Here is a 20,110-nt window from a genome sequence, read left to right on the forward strand (position 1 = left end):
TTACCATCAGCCATAACCATTTTAAATTGATGTATTAATATTCATGCACGATCCAATGTACGATATGCATGCATCATTATAGTGGTTACCGGCTACCTAAACGGCTGGGGATTGAGACCAAGGGTTCAGTGAAAGAGATATCCACCACGGCAGGCGTTGTCGAATCACTACCTGTTGATCGTGGTGAAGACCTTGTCCACTCCGATGTCGCCATGCTGGTCGTCGTGTGCTCCGTGGTGTTCGTACGATGTTTCGTCGTGGTGTTCATTGTCCGCTTCGTGCTGGTAGACGATTTGAAGGTGGCTGTTGTTGCTTTAGTAGTTGTAGCTTTGTAACGAGACAGAGATGAGTCAAGATAAATCAAATACGTATCATGCGTATATGGATTTAACAGCATCAAAGATAATTTAAAGTAATGATAGATAACAGGAATAACGAGAAGGCTAGATAACATGCGCCAAATACATTTTTGAATTATATACTCAAGTTGTATTTCAAAAGATGAAATATATACAAAAACGTAGTATTTGAGTAGGATACAACAGCATGAAAGAGAAAGGAGAAGAAAAAGACAAAGAATTTAAGCCAAGCAAACAGATAATGGAGAGGTGTCGTAGTCGAGTGGTGTAAACTCTTCAATATAGACAATGATGTTGTGGATTCTAAACCCGGTGTGGCACTAGTGTCCTTTAGCGAGACAGTAATCTTCATTTGCCACTCTCCATCCAGGTTGCAGCCCCCCCCCCCCCCCTCACCCCGCCCCTAGCTGAATTTTTACATTCAATTTTCAAACTCAATTCACGCGATTATTTTGGTGTATACTTTTTGTCCACATTTTCATTATAATTATATTGGCTTTATTATTTTTCTACAGTTGAAAAGAAAACTTGTGAATATGTTACCATATGACCATATCAGAAAACTAGGACTGAATCGTGGCTGGAGTTGGAGTTTTCAAAATATATGTCATTTGACCGCTCCATTAGACTTAAGCTGATTTTATACTCGAAACGCAACGGCACCTGCGCGCTACACTGTTTTTTGCTTGCCAATATATCAATTACTTTCTGCTGCAACTCACCCCAAACTCCAAAGTTATCGCATTAGGAGTTAAAATGTATTAAACTCCATTTCGGCACCGCACTGCAGTCACGCCGCAATCGTTTAGTAGTACGTGCGGTGAAGCAACGCTTAGCTAGTTATGATGGCAGCGGCGTACCCAGGGGGTGGGGGGGGGGGAGTTTCCATGACAAGCAAAAATGGGAAAAATTAGGAAGAAAAGGGGGAGATTTGAGAACAAAAGTTAAAAATCTGGTAAAGTAGGAACACAAATTTGGAAAAATCGAGAAGGTAATAGGACGAATCGGGAATAGAAATGAACACCGTGAAGTCCGTGGCTTGCCACAGCTGTAGTTCAAACAATCAAACCCATACCTTTTTTTAAAAAGTTGATTTTCCCCTCTTTCTTTTTCTTTCTTTCTTTTAAGCCGCCAAAGGGGGGGGGGGGCACGGCCGGCTGTGCCCCCGCCTGAATCCATGCCTGTGTTGAAAGGCTGACACCGAAAACACGTTTTGTGAAACATACTTTATCATAATCTTTAGCAAAAGTTATAATAATTTTCTTTTAATTTTAACATTTCGTTTTCTTCAAAAGTGTATGAATGGGTTTGTTCGGCCAAAATCCCCTTTTAGATCTTAACGTCCTTAAGACCTTTATCGAACATCTTGAACACACTATGGCCCGTATTTTCGGAACATTGGAACATTTAAAACCGACGACTGGTTTTTGTTTTTGTTCAAAATAATAAGAAGGTATTCTGCGCTCTAAGTTTTCCCTTTGTTAAACTTGATTTTAGACGTAAGGTCTGGTTTAACTAAATTGGTAAAAATGCAGTCCAATAAATTGCTGGTTCTAGATTCCCGTCTTTTGAAGGTTTCTTTTAGGTGATTTACTGCGTAAAGCGTACCAGAGCACCTATTGTTCTCGTCAAAACCTATTCTTGTTATACTCTTTTTTTTCTTCCTATTCCAATAAAAAGAACACGCACTTGCAAAGGGTAACCTCAAAGCGGTATTTACATTTTTTTAAAACATCGGTATATACCCCTACTACATCATCAGGGGTGACAAAAAACGAAATCTCTTTACTCTATTCAGCTAGGTAGAGCCTTTGCAGTATGCCCTCAGCCTTGTCTCACTGTGCAGACACTGTTACGCATAGCGACTGACAAGGCTTTATGTCTGCAAACTATCAGGAAAACTGCTTATACAAGTAGGCCTGCAGCGAAGAAAGTATACTTTGTTTGCGTGATCATGTTTGGGGATTTTCCCCATATTTTCGCAAAGTAGACCTAGGCCGAATACGAGGTGGGTGTTATTTCCTGTTATTGTGAACTCTCATGATTTTCTTTTCCTCATTCCGGAGTAAAGATCACCTCAGGTGATTTAGGGATCAACAGAGTCTGCACAAGTCCCAGAGAGCTATTAAAGAGGTAATTATTTTAAAAAGAAGAGGGAGAGAGAGAGAGAGAGAGCGATGGGGAGATGGGGGAAGGAAAGAGAGAGAGTGGAAGGGAAGAGAATGGAGAGGAGAGGAGAGGGAGAAAGAGAGAGATAGAGAGAGTGAGAGAGATGGGGATAGAGACAAGGTCAGAGAGAAAGAGAGCGAGAAAGAGTAAGGAACTAATGCAGCTTTTTTTTCAATCCTTCCTTATAATAATCCTGAAAGTAATTTATCCATATAACCGTATAGTAACAGACATTATGCTATATGTGTGTATCGTATACAAGATTTAATCTGAATAGATTATTAACAGTGCATGGCATTATTGTATGACATGAAATTATTTGCTTCTGACCTCCCTCACATGTGCCTAATATGAGGGTTATTTTTAGTTTCACATTCATGTATAAGTTTACCTTATCTTTATATTTGTTTTATGTATGCACCAACCAATGTGGAGAGCCTCTCGACAGAATTTCAAAAATTCTTTTAGGTGGCCCCCAGGCATTGCTGGTGCTAAATATCATACTGTTAATGTAATATAGTTTTGTCAACCTATCTGTGATGTTTTTCATGTATTGTTATCATCTTGCCTGGAAATGAAATAAATGAGATGAATAAATAAATAAATGCCACTGACAAAGTCTACGTAGTCAAAACAAATTTATATTTGTGCTTGTGCATGATGCCCCTCTCAAGGTTAACACAATTTTCAATTAAATAGCAAAACAAATAAGACTTTCTAGATATATATAATATACGTACTTTAAGAAGAAGAAGAGAAGAGACCGACCATTAATTATCAGCAGGTATCACCTATGTATATGCACACACCCACAAACACACACGAACACACAGCAGCAATACAAAAAACGGAGAGTTCAGAATGAGAAAGAGAAGAAAGGGAATATGTGAGAAAGAGAAGAAAAGATAGAGGTGGGAATAAGAAAGAGAAGAAGGGAAGAGGTGAGAATGTGAAAGATAAGGAAAGGCCAGTCAATGATTACATTGTTGAAAAAATGTAACATTTGAATAGATTTCTAAAACGAGAAAGTGATGAGCTGGATTTAACGTTATTACAAATTGAATTTCATTCATGTATAATCTCCTGTAAAACGGATAGAATGGGCCCTCATATAGTTGAACGCGTAATGGAAATACAAAGAATATCATGTGTACGAGTGTGATACGTATGAAATGAAGAATTAGTTTTAAGCATATTATCGAAAAATATGGGGAGAATCCCTTTGTGATACTTTAACATCAAAAATCATATATCAAGTTTTACAAGTTCAAACACTGGGAGAATTAGTGGTAGACTAGGACTTCGTAAGTCAATCTTTTTGTCCGTCGTATTGTACGGTCTTGTAAAATATATAGCTTATCAATTTAGATTTGTAGGTATAAAATATCTGAGTTTGGATAAAACAGCTACAATTCTTGAAAGCTTAAAAGATATATTAGCAACGTGATACTTCCATTCAAATGACTCATGAATAAGAATGCCTTAGACAATTTATGACTTAGTTCTCTCAATAAAAGCATTTTCAATTATTATCGGGTCAGTGTTTGATGGAATTTTTTCCTTTTAGAGTGGAATAATACATACTTTGTTTTCTTAAAATTCAATAACAGATTGTTACATCTGAACCAGTCGGTTAACATTTGTAATCAGGTGATCTGCCGCGTAGCGTAGCATACAGGGCACCTTTTTTAAAGACAGAATCTATCTTTTTGTTAAGGTGATCTGCCGCGTAGCGTAGCAGAGCATTTCTGATTTCGTCAGAATCTATCCTTTTCCCCTTTCTTTCTGTATGGATTTTGTTCGATTCATATCCCATGAATGACATGGTTAATGACAATGTCAAAGACATTTTCATGACATGTGCCATATGCATGAAACAGCATGATTATTTTTCCACTTTTCTCTCTTTGTTTTGTTTTGTTTTTGGTTTAAGCCGCCAAATGGGGGGAGGGGAGGGGCGGGTGTGCCCCCGCTTGAATCTGCGCGTGGTTAAAAAGGAATTCCTTGAATGCTGTTAGCACCAACAACCGGTAGCCTAGCTATAGCTAGAGCTGGGGTAATACTGGAGCACCTTGAGCACCTTACGTGGTTGATTTATTCGCCTTTAAAATATCCAATATATATATATAAATTCATCATTGTTATTGTTGTTTTTATTAGTGTTTTTGCTGCAGTTGATGCTATCTTTATTTGTATTTTTATTAATACTATTACTGTATTATTTTTATTATTATTATTATTATTATTGTAAATGTACATGTAATAATCATTTTTTTTTTTGCGACAATGAATTAAAGCGAAAAGTAGTAATGAGAGAATAGGTATGAGAGATTATATTAATATAGGAATACATTACACGTACAGTGTAATCCAATATAAATATTATTCTTTGAGCGAGGCTCCTGGTTTGTAGCTCTTTCCTGTTCAGTAGAGCGTTTCCTGTACGTTCTCGGAAATGATTGTAGTCATTATCATACACATTGGCCTAATTGTACAGCCAATTTCTACAACATAGTAGGCCTATAGAATACATGTATCAGGCAAGTTTGTATGAGGTGGGCTTTTTCTCTACTGACTCATACTCATCACTACATACTTGGTGGTGGAGTTGACACGACCCGGATGTTATCCACGGCTACGCGACCGGAGGAAATGCTCCATGTTGCATTGAAGGTTACCTACGAAGGAGGGGAATGAATTAATTATGAAACGTGAATCATGGTGAATGGAATATGTTCATAAAAACTAGGGGAGGGACAAAAACAACGTCGGTTCAACTTCGAGTTAATGTATAATAGAAACATACAAGATCGGGTGAAAATGGTGGCTAAAAGATATAATCAAGTTATTACTTGTTATGTTTAATGATGATTTTAAAAATAAAAACACACAAATGACTTGATAGATAGGATCTAAACTGAGCATTATGGTTATTAGAAGTAACATTTTCTCTTGAGCAAGAGAATAAAATGAGAAATTATTTCTAGTATGTAAACGTATTTGTTTTCCCTTATTAGTATGGTTTCCTCGGTTCACTGGTTTTGAATAATTTGACAAAAACCAAGTACTGGGGAAGTGATCCTTTAACTTTCAAAGGTAACGTGCACAAGGGAATCCCCCTGTTTGTGTATAAACCCATAAACATTAAGTGTAGAAAAAAAAAGGCCTACATATTTATTTGTTTATTAATTTGTTTATTAACCTTAAATATTACAGCTAGATTTCGGGTCATTAGTGACCGAAATACATTCCAGGCCACTTTCTTTGATTGTATCGACTGTCATTAATATCGAAAGCAGCATACGAAAATACGACTTTCCTCCTAATATATATATATATACTAAATATAGATTTTGTATTAGGTGAATAGTGTCTTGCCTATTATGTCACGCGATTGTTCTACCTAACTTTTCCGAGTTTACATGTATAGATTTTTAAAATACTTATTGTGAGAGAAATAACATCTTGCAAAAGCATGTTAAATATTACTTACATAGGTGTTGTGGTCTAGTGGATAGGTCTACGAACTGTGAACCACAATGAACAGGTTCTAATCCCTGCTACAGCACTAATTCATTTGGCAAGGCATTAATCTACACTAGTCACACTCAACCCAGATGTGGTAAATAAGTATCTGGATTATATCTTGAAATGCACAGTGCGCTGCTAAAAGCTGCATGAGCTAAAGTCGGAGTAATAATCTCCAAAGCTCTTTAAAAGTGCATAGGGACGTTTAATATATAATAATTACAGGAACGGACTTTAAAATTTGTATTATAATCATCATTATCTTAATTATTATAATTATTATCATTTTCATTATCATTATTATTATTATTATTATTATTCTTTTGATTTATCATTATTACCACTACCATTATTAATATAATTATTGTTGTTATCATTACCATTATTATCATTATTATCAATATTATTATTAATTTCATCGTCATCATCATAAATTTACGCCTACCGTAGGGTTATTTCCATTGCAGTAGATTCTGATGTTTTCCACCAACTCCCAGACGCCATTAGACTGTAGGCTGACATCATCTATTATAAAACCACAGACAGAAATCGTCAGGCTGCTCTCACCAGAATCAAAGAACTTGTAGTGGAAGGAGAGTAGTCCAGAGTTGTGTTGTAGATTTAGATTTGGTAGTTGGAATATTGCTTGGATCTTCATGCTTTCTCCTCCACCTGTCGTTAGTAGGAACCCATCTAAAGACAGCAAAGAGAGATAATCTGAAATATTTGGAGGTGAATGATATAACTAGACAGAAATCTTATTAAACCGACTAACTTTTAGTGTTAGCTTAGTTTGTATTTCTTATTTCACAACACTTCATTAGATATATTAATAAAAAAAGATACAAGTCATATTCGCAAATTGAAGAAACACGATAATTATGTTAGATATATCTTTAAAAGTTGATGACACTACATTCTAATAAGAAAGAGAGGGGAACAAATCAGTGACATAGGTATTAAAGACAAAATTTGTTGTGAAATATGAGGGAATCTAGCGAAGGCAGGGCTGATCTATAGGTAGATTCTTTTGGGTGAAGAAAAAGACCAGGGGCCATTTCTTGAAATCGCCATACGTTTTTCTTCCTGGACAGCCCACTTAAACCTGTGTTATAAAATTAATACTCGTATTTATGGGTTGTCCACGAACTTAGACTTCTGATGGTTTCGAGAAACTAGCCACTGAAGAGTATACGAACCATTTGCGCCTCCTTGTGGTGCATTGCCATTGCTACCCCGGCCACTGACCGCTCCCCAGGCACCTGGTGAGCTGGCCTGCGTAATACCACATTTGGTCAAATCATTAGACCATGCCCAACGTCCATTTTTCCCGAAATAACAGGTAAATTCTACAAAGCAAACGGAAAAAGATTCGAATTATCCTTTCTTCTCTCAATTTACTCAGGATTACATCAAGGTATCCTAATTAACTATGAACTTATTTGATACATAATGAATCTCCTTTACCTGTAGACGAATAAAGAATTGCTCCCCCTCTCTTTCTCTCTCCCTCCCTCCCCTCTCACTCTTATACTCTTTGTGTACATTTGTAAGAGACTCTTATGGCAAATGTTCTTTTATAATAATAATGATAATAATATCGAATATTTACGAGCGCTAAAAACAATAAGCATCATAGCGCTTACAAAAACAAATATATGAAAAAAGGACAACAAATGAACAGTCTCACAGGAAATAGATCACATAGATCACTGGGGAAAGGATAAACTTTGAGGGATCTTTTGAATGTGGCAAGACAGATAATTTTCCTTATGGAAAGAGGGATGCTGTTTCAAGTCTTTGATGCTACTGCAAAATGTTTTTCTATCAGCGAATCATCCATTAAACATAAATTATATATACCTTATCTTGACATTACTGATTCAATTCAATTCAATTTAGTTTAATAACAAGTTTTTGTAAACATGCATAAACACAAACGTTGGGAGATAAAATCTATCGCGGCCGATAATATACCAACTCTGTCGTAATGAAAAAAGCAAAACAACAACAAAGAACAAGAAGAAGGAAAGAAAATAGAGGGAAAAGGGGGAAGCAGAAATGAGAACACTCACCAGCATATGTACGATGTAACGTTACAATTATCATTAGTGTCAGTAAACACTGAATACGATACATAGACCATAAAATCATGGCAGTTTTTGCTGTTGATTTAAAATTATCTCACAAAACTCTGCCTGCATCAACGTAAGACAAAGTATTGACGTTTATTCTATCATGAAATGCAAAACACGGATCTGTATTGACAATGTCTGAATAAAAATACTCGAACAAGGAAGAACTATAGTCGCGAAAAAAATCCACTTCGAGTTTACTTACTCACGTCACGACCCGAAAAGGAAGGATGTATCATGTATGTTTTATATTTTAGGTGTAGAATTAAAGGGGGAGTGTACCCTGATATTCAATTCTTTTTGATAAAAGCAGGAAAAGGGAAAACATATCAGAAACAGTTCGAGGAAATCCGAATGAAAAATAAGAAAGTTGTTTATATTGCCATCAAACGTAAATTGGCGATTACAAGACATCCCTATCGAACACCTTTGCCATTTGCTCTCCCATGAAAGCACAAAATTATGAATTACCGTTTTCTGTGGTGAAAAATATAGTCATTACTACATGCAACCCGAACATAATTATTACCAAGCTGTTTTTCTCAACCCCTTTTTTATAATATCAAATCCTTCTTCGAAAAAAAAACCCCAAGAAAATCAAATTTATGAAAATATAACTATAAGTAGAGCTACTGTGAAATTGAAAGAGATGCTCAAAGTTTTGGTCACAGATGTTCCATTGGAATGTGTCAATGATTATAAGTTTCTTATGTTTTTTTCGGACATTACATGAATCATTTTTGCAGCAGGTTGAATGTCCCATTGAAACAATGGATTTTTCCTCCTACATGACTCCCATTATTTCTACATTGTCACTCTGTTGTATTGACTGGTCACTTTTGGCCTCGAAAGTAACTGTATTTGTAGTCAGTGGTAAAAGCAAACAGAGTATGAAACAGATCGAATCCATTTAATCAATTTTAGCTTAATTCCGGTTGATTCGAAACCACCTTTTGGGCAATTATTATTATACGTCATTTTTTAGGATATTAATATATTTCTGTGTGTGTGTGTGTGTGTGTAAGAAAGGTTTATGCTACTTGATTTTCTTACAGAGCAAGAAGGAGCGAGGGGTTGGGCGGGAGAGAGAGAGAGAGGAAGAGAAGAGATATGTATATTCACACTGTTGGTTATTAAGGTGGAATAAATATTTTTACCCCAATTTATGGAATGATTTTGACAATAATTTTTTCCTAATAGATCTAGATAATAGTATACATTCTCAGATTTAATTGAATAATAATGTGTGTTTGTTTTGCGTGACTGCTAAAGTATGCATGGGTGTGCTACTATGCTAATCAACTAGGGGTCCTGAAGTATGTGTACATGATATCCGTCATGATAATCTGTGGCATATCAAATAATGGACAAAGAGCGTGTGGAGTTTCCTTGGGAAGGCGATAGGGCAGAATGCACCATTATAATTTTTTGGGGAGGGGGTCAACTGGCTCAATCATATGCTGGATACACCCACTGAAATCTAACTGTTCCGGCTACTAACCCACATGCCTGACATAGCACCCTCACAATAGGTTTTACTTGATTTACTTGAGAACGTTGTTATTCTCAAAACCATAGTACAGGCAGGAAAGGTGCGAGTGTTAATGGCTCGCAACTAATATTGTGACAAATGCTGCACAGAGGCAACGATTTCCCCTCCTATTTGTTACCCCCCCCCCCTCCCCGAAGACCTAGGCTATATGACCATCCATAAAACATAAATTGACATAACTGAGTTAGTTCAATTCAACGTCATTCAATAAAAGGTTATAGTAAACATGCATAAACATAAATATTGGGAGATAGAATCCATCGCGGCTAATAATATGTCAACTCTGTCGAAATGACAAAAGGCAAAATTACAACGACGAAAAACAACATGAAGAAGGAAAGAAAAGAAAAACACTCACCAGCATATGAACAACGTAACTTTACAGTTATCACTAGTGTCAGTACACACTGAATACGATGTATAGACCATAACATCATGTCAGTTTTGCTGTTGATTTGAAATTATCTCACAAAACTCTGTCTGAATATAAATACTCGAACAAGGAAGAACGAGTCGCGAACAAATCCACTTGGTTCTACTTGAACGACAAGAGTAAAATAAATATTTGTTTAGTGCGCTAGCTGAGCGAATTTTGTGAGAACCTTCCTTAATCGTGAATGCTAATATTTGCTATCAGTATGACGAGTCTAATCGAAACCATATTTAGGAATAATAAACCATGATAATAGTTTCATTTTGTATAGCGCTATGTGCAACGTTTCAATTTTTATTGTGTTTTTAATCAACCTGTCGTAAGATTCAATTGTTTCTTTCCGCAAAGGGGTCCATTTTCATAAGGAATGCCAACAAGAAGCTCCCAGAAATAGAAATTCTACTTACCCTAGACAGAGACCTACCAACCCGGACCTAACTCTTACCACATATAAAATCGACCCTTGCCCTCCACGAATTCATATTGCAAATACATACACTACTCTCATCGGTATCCCAGGACCAAGCCCTCATATACGAGACAATAGGGACTTTTAGATTTGCACGTCGACATAGTGGACTGCTACGTGTCAGCCGACGTGCAAATCTAAAAGTCCCTAATAACGACAGCCTTTCTCATCACCGATATCTCTGCATGAACTGACTGCTGATCTCTAACTCAAACGGAGGGAGAAAAAGAAGACTAAATCGTATCGTAGTCTTATATGTACGACATCGTGATACGCAAGTTTGTTAATTGAACACCAAGATATAAGAAACCAATTTCTAACATATTGAGAAAGATTAAAAGATTTATATACTATATAAACTGTCACGTGTTTTTGAATTCTATTATACGCCAATCATACGATTCACTTAATCTCCATGCAGCATATTTGTGAAAATATGTCACTATCATTATCGTTATAACTATTTAAAATAAATTGATATATAATTATTATCAGTTCTGTCATTACGCTTAACCATGCATGATACACGATACATGGCACCGTTTCACGGAACCGTCATACGTACAACTTCACTGACATGCCATTAAACACGTATATTGTAATTTAAATGCGTTTAATGGGATGTCGGTGAAGTTGTACTTGTGATGGTTTCGTGAAACTATGCCCGGGTCGTTCTTCCATTGATGAGAATACACACACGACTGGACAAGGAAGGGTGTGTGATGTGTGTTTAATATTGTAGGTGTAGACTTAAAGGGGGAGCCTACCGTGGTATTCAATTCTATTAAATAAAAGCAGGGGAAAAAAGACAGATCAGACAAAGTTTGAGGAATCTCCGATTGAAAAATAAGAAAGGTTTTTCAAATTGCAATGAAACGTAAATTAGCGATTACCAGACATACCTATAAAACACCATTCCCATTTGCTCTACCTTAAAGGTACTATGTCCCTTTTGCAGGCCCAAAAAAAATGAAAAGGTTAAATTCCAATGGCATATGAAAGATAATACTAATTTAGAACTCCCCTTAAAAAATGGGGCTTGAAAATGTCTTTAAGTGGGAAAATAATGACTGTTAGTTGTCAAATCGACTTAGGAGCTATAGAGCCAATAAGTAATAGTCTTGATTTTCAGACCATTGTACCGCATGGTCGTACGTTTTATGCTGCGCAAAGATTCAATCAGTTTAATTTTGGCCATTACAAGAAGTGGGTTATTGATGTAGACAAATCCTTTACAGCTCATTTTATGTATGCTATTACCAAAGAAGAAGAAAAAGTCAGTCAGTCACTCGATACTTACAATAGTGTCTGACAGTGAAGTCTAGCAAATAAGAAGTAAGATAGAACATACACGACATATTCATAATTCCTGCAAAGTTCTAGAGAATTTGAGGTTGGCTGCAAAAGGGACATAGTATCTTTAAACAAAATATGAAGGATATATTCATTTCTACATGCAACCCGAATATAATCATTACATAGATGTTTTACACAACCCCTATTTTAAGTAAAAATCGAATGCTTCATCGAAAACCCAAGAAAATCAAAATTCATGAAATTAATAGTAGAGCTATTGAGCAATTGGAAGATATGCTCGGAGTTTACGTCACAGATTTCCAATATGAATGTGTTAATGATTGTAACTGTGAATATGATAACTTTCTTATCTCTTATCGGAGATTCCATGAAGCATTTTTGCTGCTATTGTTAAAATCTCCCCCATCAACCTAATATCATGGTAAATCTCCCATTTAAACAAGGGAATTTCCCTTCTACATGAATCCCATTATTTGTACATTGTCACTGTACATGTATTGTAATGACTGGTCTTGTTTGTGATCGTTGATGGTCGCGGTTATTGGTCGCCAAAAGTAGCCCAATGACTGCTGTGTGTTCAAGTCGAGGGAACAAGTTTTGAGTCGGTCATGTCACCTTACATTGTAATAATAGTGATCATTCGTTCGTTATTTATTTTTATTTTTTTACTCATATTTTGTTCCAAATAAAAGGATAACAAGAAAAGTTGCAGGCAGTTTTAACCAATCAGAGATGTATAATTTTGTTATGCTGTATATAATATAGAATGATGACGTGGCCTCATCAAATGACAGTATATTTGAACGGTTTGAAATGACTTTGAGAGTGAATTATTGTAGATCTGTGAAATTAGGGATGAGGATAACTTACTGAATGATAAGGATATCCGTAACCATTATTTTTTTTCTGAAACAAATAGTACGGACAATGTTCAACATAATTAGTCAGAAAAAAATTGCAACAAAAGGTTTTTCAACGGTTTCTAGTAGTATTTGACCTCAGGAATCACATACTAGAAGTATACCATAATTGAAGCTTCAGAAAGCTGTTATTTTCAAGATGGCGTCCAAGATGGCCGCCGATACCTAAAAAATGGTCATAAATCACTTATTATCCATCCTAGAGACATAATTTTGGTGTCTATCCCATGGTTTCGGGGTCAGAGAATCCATTGAGACAAGTATAAATGGTTTGTAATGGTCTAGGAAACCCCAAAATCAAAGATGGCGTCCAAAATGGCCGCCATAACAATTGTCATATGTCACTTATTATCCATCAGAGAGACATAATTGGGGTGTCTATGCTATGGTTTAAATAATTGAAATTTATCCCAGGAAGCATTTCATTTATAAAGGTTATATTTTCCTATGGCACCAATGAATATTAATAAGTCAGAATAAATCAGGAGAGCTTTGGGTATTTTGTTCTAGTTCATCGTGACTGTGCCATGGACCAGTGATGGCCTGGTGGTAGAGTCGCTGCCCGGCAGCAGTAGACGCAGGTTCAAGTTCCGCTGGTTCAAAGATTTTTTCTGACTTGTTTTTCAATACAGATCGATCAATCGATCTTATTGACTGGGTGTGAGCCACAAATATGTTTAAATACTTGAAATTTCTCCCAGGAAGCATTACATTTATAAGAGAGATAATCTTTATTTTTAGTGAATCTAAGCAACAGGGACGTGAATATAGAAAATTCTAACAAGAACCCTCAAGCCCCCGTCCCCAGCCGCCAGAGCCCCCAAGGCCCCACAGCCCCCTTCCCATAACAAAGGTTATTTTACCACCTCTCCTACTAACGCCCATACCATACTTACTCAACATTTGTCTTTTGCTAAACTCCCCTCCTGCTAGTAAAGCCAAGCCAACATACATCAGAGCAAGAACGACAGCCTTCATGGTGATTGTAGATGTACTGTAGATTAAACTGATCTGGCATACAGCTCAATTGATTTTGATCTCTTTGCTATTGCTAAGCCTGCATTATTAAGGTTTAGGACACACTGTTACTGTACTCTTTACCTGATACAATACCTTATACAACATTTATCAATCCCTCATTGGCCTGGATAATTCGTATTCGGTACCAGATGAATGTATTTTACATTGACAAAAAAAAAAACTGGTATGATACAGAAAGAGAGAGAGAGAGAATAATTACAGTTTTCTTTTCGACATTGGCTTTTTAGTCATCTTAATATAAATGGTACTCGAGCGGGCGCCGATTTCAAATATAAATGAGTCAAACATACTCAATCACTCTATTTATTACGACATAGTATCATTAAAATCCAACACCAACCCCCAAATTAGGCGATATAAAAACGAAATTTAGATCGTTCTTGTCCTGCATTGATTTTAGAGATATCAGAATTGATAAAAATGGCACAAGCTGTCATTTTGATCTCTAAAAGGACTGAAACATAATAGTTTGATTTAGTGTGATTTTAATACTTTTTATTTTTTGTTTTGTTCTTTAACCTTAAACCTAATTTAAGATAATGACAATTGTTGTCATTTGAAACTGCTAAAAGCATTATTCTGCTTGACTATGTTTATCCTGATAAGTAGTAGTTTTTAATTATTTTATCACAAAAGTTAATGGTTTGCATTTGAAATATCAAACTCTATTGGAATCCATATGGCTCCGAATAGTCTCATTGGACAACGCCCCCTATCGTCAGAGTCCAGCAGCCTAACATGTTAGCATACTGACTTTTACCCCCAAAATCGTTAAAAATTCATTTTGTGTTTGTTTAAACGAAAAGCACATCCACCCCGACATACGTTGACACAAGCTCTTTCATTGGAACCCTCATGTTCCATTGACTTTTGAAAGTTCACCTACCGTAATTTGGTCAATATAGGTCGCTAGCTCGCCATTGCCTATATAACACCTGTGAAACAAGTCGAACTTTGGACGCAATTTGCCAAGCGATTGTACGATTATAGGTCAAGCACACGAAGGATAACAAGCATGAATTATCATAGATCAGTTCTGATCGGTTCATTATGTCCATTTCAGCCAACCCCCACCGTAATTTTTCCATTTAGTATAGGCAAGCATTTTGCCGAGGTAAGCAAAAACATGAATATTCATGATCGCCATGGACTATTCGATTATTTACAGAGGGGTGCAACTGTGCACCACATGAAACTCCCCTACTGTAAGTCAAGTATTTCATGTATTATCTAGTTTGGTAGGTTTATTTTACTAACTGTTTAATTATCAGATATCAATGGTGGTTTAAAGATATGGAAAATGTTCTTGTATTTTATATTTAGCAAAGCAATCTCACATACAAATTCACTACCAAGTGTCGTCTAATCCGCCGAATGCCGTCTGTTATATACGTCCAGCGATCGAAAATGAGACAACCGGAGCAATATGAACATGATATTCACCCTCAGCTGCTCGAATTCGTGTTAATGAGTTATTTAATGGTTGCCATTTATTTTACATAGAAAAGGTTGAAAAAGGAAAACCTCGTTGTATTTTTATTCCGTAAATTACGGAATTAAAAATCTTAGTGGAATGATTTTTGAACTAGTATGTTTGACGTCGGACATTCACTCTAGAAAAATCAATGTGTCGAATGGTCTTCCAGGCGATTTTGTGGAGAGTACCACTATAAACCGTTTCAAATCTGGACTTGAGAAATGGTGAAAAGATGCCCCAGATTAATATGATGACAACCCCAACCAAAGGAAACCATGGATAGGAACAACAGTCTAAAGACTGAATAATCCTGGATCAAGTGAGGTACAAGTGAGTAATACTTTGATATTAGTTGTAATATGCAATAATTCGAGAATGACTGAGCGACAGAAAACAAAGTTGCTATTGTTGTTTTATGAAAAAAAACTTGTGAAAAGTCATTTTATTATGTGACATATAAATGACGAAAACGAAGGAGGTGCAAAATATCTCTACGTTCTACATGTGACATCCAAATATTGCGTGCATGGGTTTTGAGCAAATATACATTCTAGTTTCAATCTTGCAACAGTCATTCGAAATGTCCGTTTTGCCCACACGGCATCACAATCAAGTTGCCGCCACGCCATTCAGTCAGAAGCAACTTATGAAAAACAGTTGAAGTGCCTGTTCAAAGAAAATCACAAATATGGCAAATAACGTATCACTAGAAACTGGTAAGCTAACAGATGTCCATCGTACAAGTTTTAGGTCAACTACATATCGGATGATTTATAAAAATACAAATAAACCACCTCCACTGCATTGGGATATACGAGAGATTCGCCAGAAAAATGTCGATGTTTTAATGACCACACAATATGAACCAACCCTGTTTAAGCAGATAACATCCCATAAAGAATGAACATAGTTGCAAAACTTGCAATGCTATTATTTCTCAAATTTTAATAAGTTTAGTGTATATAAATGTGATGGCATTTTACACCATTTAAGAAGGGATATGAAACCAATTCTGATAAGTAAATTCCTTTGTTTGTAAATACACAGGCAGTGGCGTAGACAGGTTCGTACACCTGGGGGATGACTCAGGGGCGGATTTAGCTTTTTGCTAAGGGGGGGGGGGTGACCAAAATAATGACGATGCGGAGCATCGTCCACAGGCCGCGAAGCGGCGATCCGATTTTTTGGGGGGTGTTTATTTGAACCCCGTAAGTGATGTTTTCCTGGCATCTATTAACACAATGGAGACCATAAAAAGCAGTGCATGGTAACGTCTTTTTAAATCAAGTAACAGTTAAATACAGTTATATCCAGAGTTATCATGTGTTTGGTTAAGTTACCAGATGAGTTGAATATCTTCTCACAATATTTGCACTTCAAAGGGTTTCTTGCCAGCGTGCGTTCTTTTTTCTTTCTTTTTTTCTTTTTTTTCTTTCTTTTTTCCCCCTTTTTTTTTGTTTGTTTTTTGGGCCGCCCAAGGGGGGGGGGTTTAAACCCCCCTAAACCCCCCCCCCCGTAGATCCGCGCCTGTTTAATCTTGTGGTTATCTTGTGGTTTCCAAACCACAAGATAACCACAAAATACTTGTAAGATTTTCTTTTTTTTACCGTCTGAATTGGCTTTCACCGTGTGAATGCGGCTAATAACAATAAACACAATTACAATAATGATGAGGATTATTATATTATCATCATCATAATTATTATTATTATTAATATTATAATTGTTATCATTGTTATTAGTACTATTATTATCATCATTATGACTTATTAAGTAAGCAAATATCATTCCCCAAAACCTGGGGGATGATTGTACATGCCATCCCCCCACCTTGTGAGGTGGGGGGGGGGATGCATCCCCCTCATCCCCCCCCCCCCGTTGTCTACGCCCCTGTACACAGGATAGGGCTAATGACCAATCAAAGAAACCACACTTTCAAATTGAACCTCCCCCCCCCCCCCCAGAATGATAGCATGAACGGCATTTGTTCCCTCTTGAAACAACGAACATACCGCGGTGCTGGCGGCTTAAAATTTAAAATACAATAGCGTCTTATTTTGTTTACAAGCGACGGGATCCTTTATTTTTTTATCGCTGCATTTTTCATCAAAATAATACTATGCGCGGGGTCTACAGTGAGGCAATATATTAAATATTTAGCCTGACGGTAGTGAAGGAAGAGAATTGACCGAAGAGAAGATGACAAAACACGCACTTAAAATATGTGAGATGTCATTAGACATCGTCTGCTTGTGCAAATCATGTTCAACATTGTGACGTCATACATCTCAGCGGCGTTCGGAGAGCTCTTCAGTTGCTATGCCAGGGCTGTATTTAAGCGTTTTGTAATTGATGATAATCATTACTTCGAATGTTTTCAAGCAATGAATATTGATAACCTTTCCAAGCAAAGTTTCACCTTTGCAATAATGACAACAAAATTAGTTTTTAAAATCAATGAACCTTCTCTCTAAATACACCGAAAACGACGTATACCGCACGATGAATAAGAGCCCTCAACGTTGAATGTGAGGCAATGTGAACAAAAGGCGTTGCAAAGTCAACCAGCAGTTACTATATTTTTGTAATAAAAAATAATGTAATGGGTCTTCGAAGTCCTAGAATGTAGAAGTGTCGAAGTCGAATGGTTTAAGCACTCGATCCCTGTCACGGCACTAATGTCCTTTGTTAATGCATTAATCTTCATTTGCCACATTCGACCCAGGTGAGGTAAATGGGTACTTAGCAGGAATTAATTCCTTGAAATGCGGGAGCGCTGTAATGGCGCCTCGGAATAGAATTTATAGATAGACGGCTCTATATAAATGCCTATTATTATTATCATTAATGTTAAGTCCTCTAATAAACCTTTTCAAATGACAAACATTTCAATGAAATATATCTACAACATATATTTCTTTTTAAATAAAGGCCTACACCAAGAACAGCTCGAAAATGCAAGGATATTTCCTCATGCCTCTTGTACACGATGCCTCGCATTGAACGACGAGGACTCTGCAAAGACGCCATATTCGGCGTATTTACCTGTGCTTGTTTCCCGACGTTGTGTCTGACGGTCATAACACAAGTCGCCATTAAGATGGCGTAGGATTGCGTCAGTAACCATGGTGACTAGAGCGTTCTTTGCCGTGCCATGTGAGAGTTGCATTCTAATAAAATGTTATTGCAAAAAGAACAGTACAAATCCCGATGGCCGAATGAAATCGGGGAACCTTTTTTTTATCGCGACAAAATAATACGACCTGTATTACTATATTACACAAAACAAAAAGTAGCCTATTTCTCTTTCTATTATGGCACGTGGCTTTTGTGGAGGTGCGAGAACACTTCCAAAAGATTTTTGCAAATGCGAGGAATGTCTCTATAACATTAATCTAAAGATTGTAAATAAATAATTACAAAAAGCTTACAAACAAAAACAAACAGTGAAGAATTAAATGATTTTATGTGATCAGTTTTCATCCAGGATAATGTAAGCACCATCCTCGTTATCATTACGAGCTTTTACTGAGTCAGCAGATTGATACACGTGAGAGTCAGTGTTTTCTATAGACCCTCCTCGTTCCTCCTGCTTAAGGGATTTAGGTATGCGCGTAGAGTAGTATCCTTCACTGTCGGGGATTTCCGAGGATCCCATACCATCCTGTGATCGGAGTATATGCGAAGAGTAGTAAACCTTAGAGCCAGCGGTTGTTCGGTCTTGTGGGTCACGACCCATGACAATGTACCCATCTTCATCGGTACTTCTGGCCGAAACTGGACCTTGGACCAGGCCTACATCTGGCATGTCCGGGTAGTTGTAGTCATGGTCCAATGAGCTGTCCTTCAAAGGAACGGCCCGGAATGGGACGAGGTACTCATGGGATAGTTCAGAATCTGCCGTGGTTGCCGAAGAAACTTTCTTGTCAGGATCTTCGTAGAGAACTTCTCCGACCGAGGTCTCAAGAGGGTTCTTTACTGAAGGATTGGTCCCTGAAGAGCAATGCATTCTATGTGATGAAGGCATAGCGTTTAACGACCGAGATGTTGCTCCTTGGACACTTTTATCCCGAAGTGCCCTGTCTTGGTGTTGTTCATTAGCTCTGTCCGTCACTCTGATAGGTGATTCTCCAGTGTGCTTTAGGCGGTGATATATCAGTATACCTACAACAATGATGATTAGAGAAATGGCGACCGGGATAGAGATTGTAATGGAAATGTGAACCGACGGACCCACGGCTTCTACGGTGGAAAGGTCTAGATAAATAAATAAATAAATTGGTAAATACATCAATTAATCAATTTATATTTAGTTATTTATATATCCGTTTGATTTAAACAGGGCAACACTCTCAGTATCAAAACTGTTTTCCTAAAAGGCCCTTTATAAATTATAGGTTAAAAATACAGAGAAAACAAAGTTTAAATTCAATCATATCATAACATGGATTATTTGTTTTTGTTTCTTGTTTTTAACAGCATGATATAAAGACGAACATTTCATGTGAAAAAGTAACAACAAATAGTTATGATATTGTTATGATAATACCGATAATTATAAAAAAAAAATATATAAAAACTACTACTACTACTACTACTACTACTACTACTACTACTATTAATACTACTTCTACTACTACTACTACCAATAATAATGATAACAATAATAATAACATAATATCAATAACCAAAATTTAAATAATAATATCA

General features: G+C 36.7%; 1 protein-coding gene across 1 annotated transcript; it reads right to left on the minus strand.

Annotated features, from left to right (window-relative positions):
* Positions 1-59: 59 nt before the first annotated feature.
* On the minus strand, positions 60-18,569 carry LOC100892408. The gene is made up of 5 exons (XM_030983855.1): positions 18,446-18,569; positions 7,256-7,405; positions 6,502-6,749; positions 5,125-5,206; positions 60-327 (listed from the first exon to the last, which is right to left on the minus strand). Exons 1-5 carry the CDS (start codon positions 18,567-18,569, stop codon positions 86-88), a joined length of 846 nt encoding a protein of 281 aa, XP_030839715.1. The 3' UTR covers positions 60-85.
* Between the last annotated feature and the right edge of the window lie 1,541 nt (positions 18,570-20,110).

This window comes from Strongylocentrotus purpuratus, unplaced genomic scaffold, assembly GCF_000002235.5.
Source record: "Strongylocentrotus purpuratus isolate Spur 01 unplaced genomic scaffold, Spur_5.0 spur5_scaffold_13, whole genome shotgun sequence".
In the NCBI taxonomy this organism is placed as follows: domain Eukaryota; kingdom Metazoa; phylum Echinodermata; class Echinoidea; order Camarodonta; family Strongylocentrotidae; genus Strongylocentrotus; species Strongylocentrotus purpuratus.

What these genes read in the sequence shown, in the direction of transcription:
- LOC100892408 (XM_030983855.1), bottom strand. Translation starts at nt 18,569, where the DNA reads ATGCAACTCTCACATGGCACGGCAAAGAACGCTCTAGTCACCATGGTT. An exon ending in ACCACAAGGAGGCGCAAATG is followed by an intron (nt 6,750 to 7,255) that starts GTTCGTATACTC and finishes TGCTGTCTTTAG; the next exon opens with ATGGGTTCCTACTAACGACA. An exon ending in GCAATGGAAATAACCCTACG is followed by an intron (nt 5,207 to 6,501) that starts GTAGGCGTAAAT and finishes CCTCCTTCGTAG; the next exon opens with GTAACCTTCAATGCAACATG.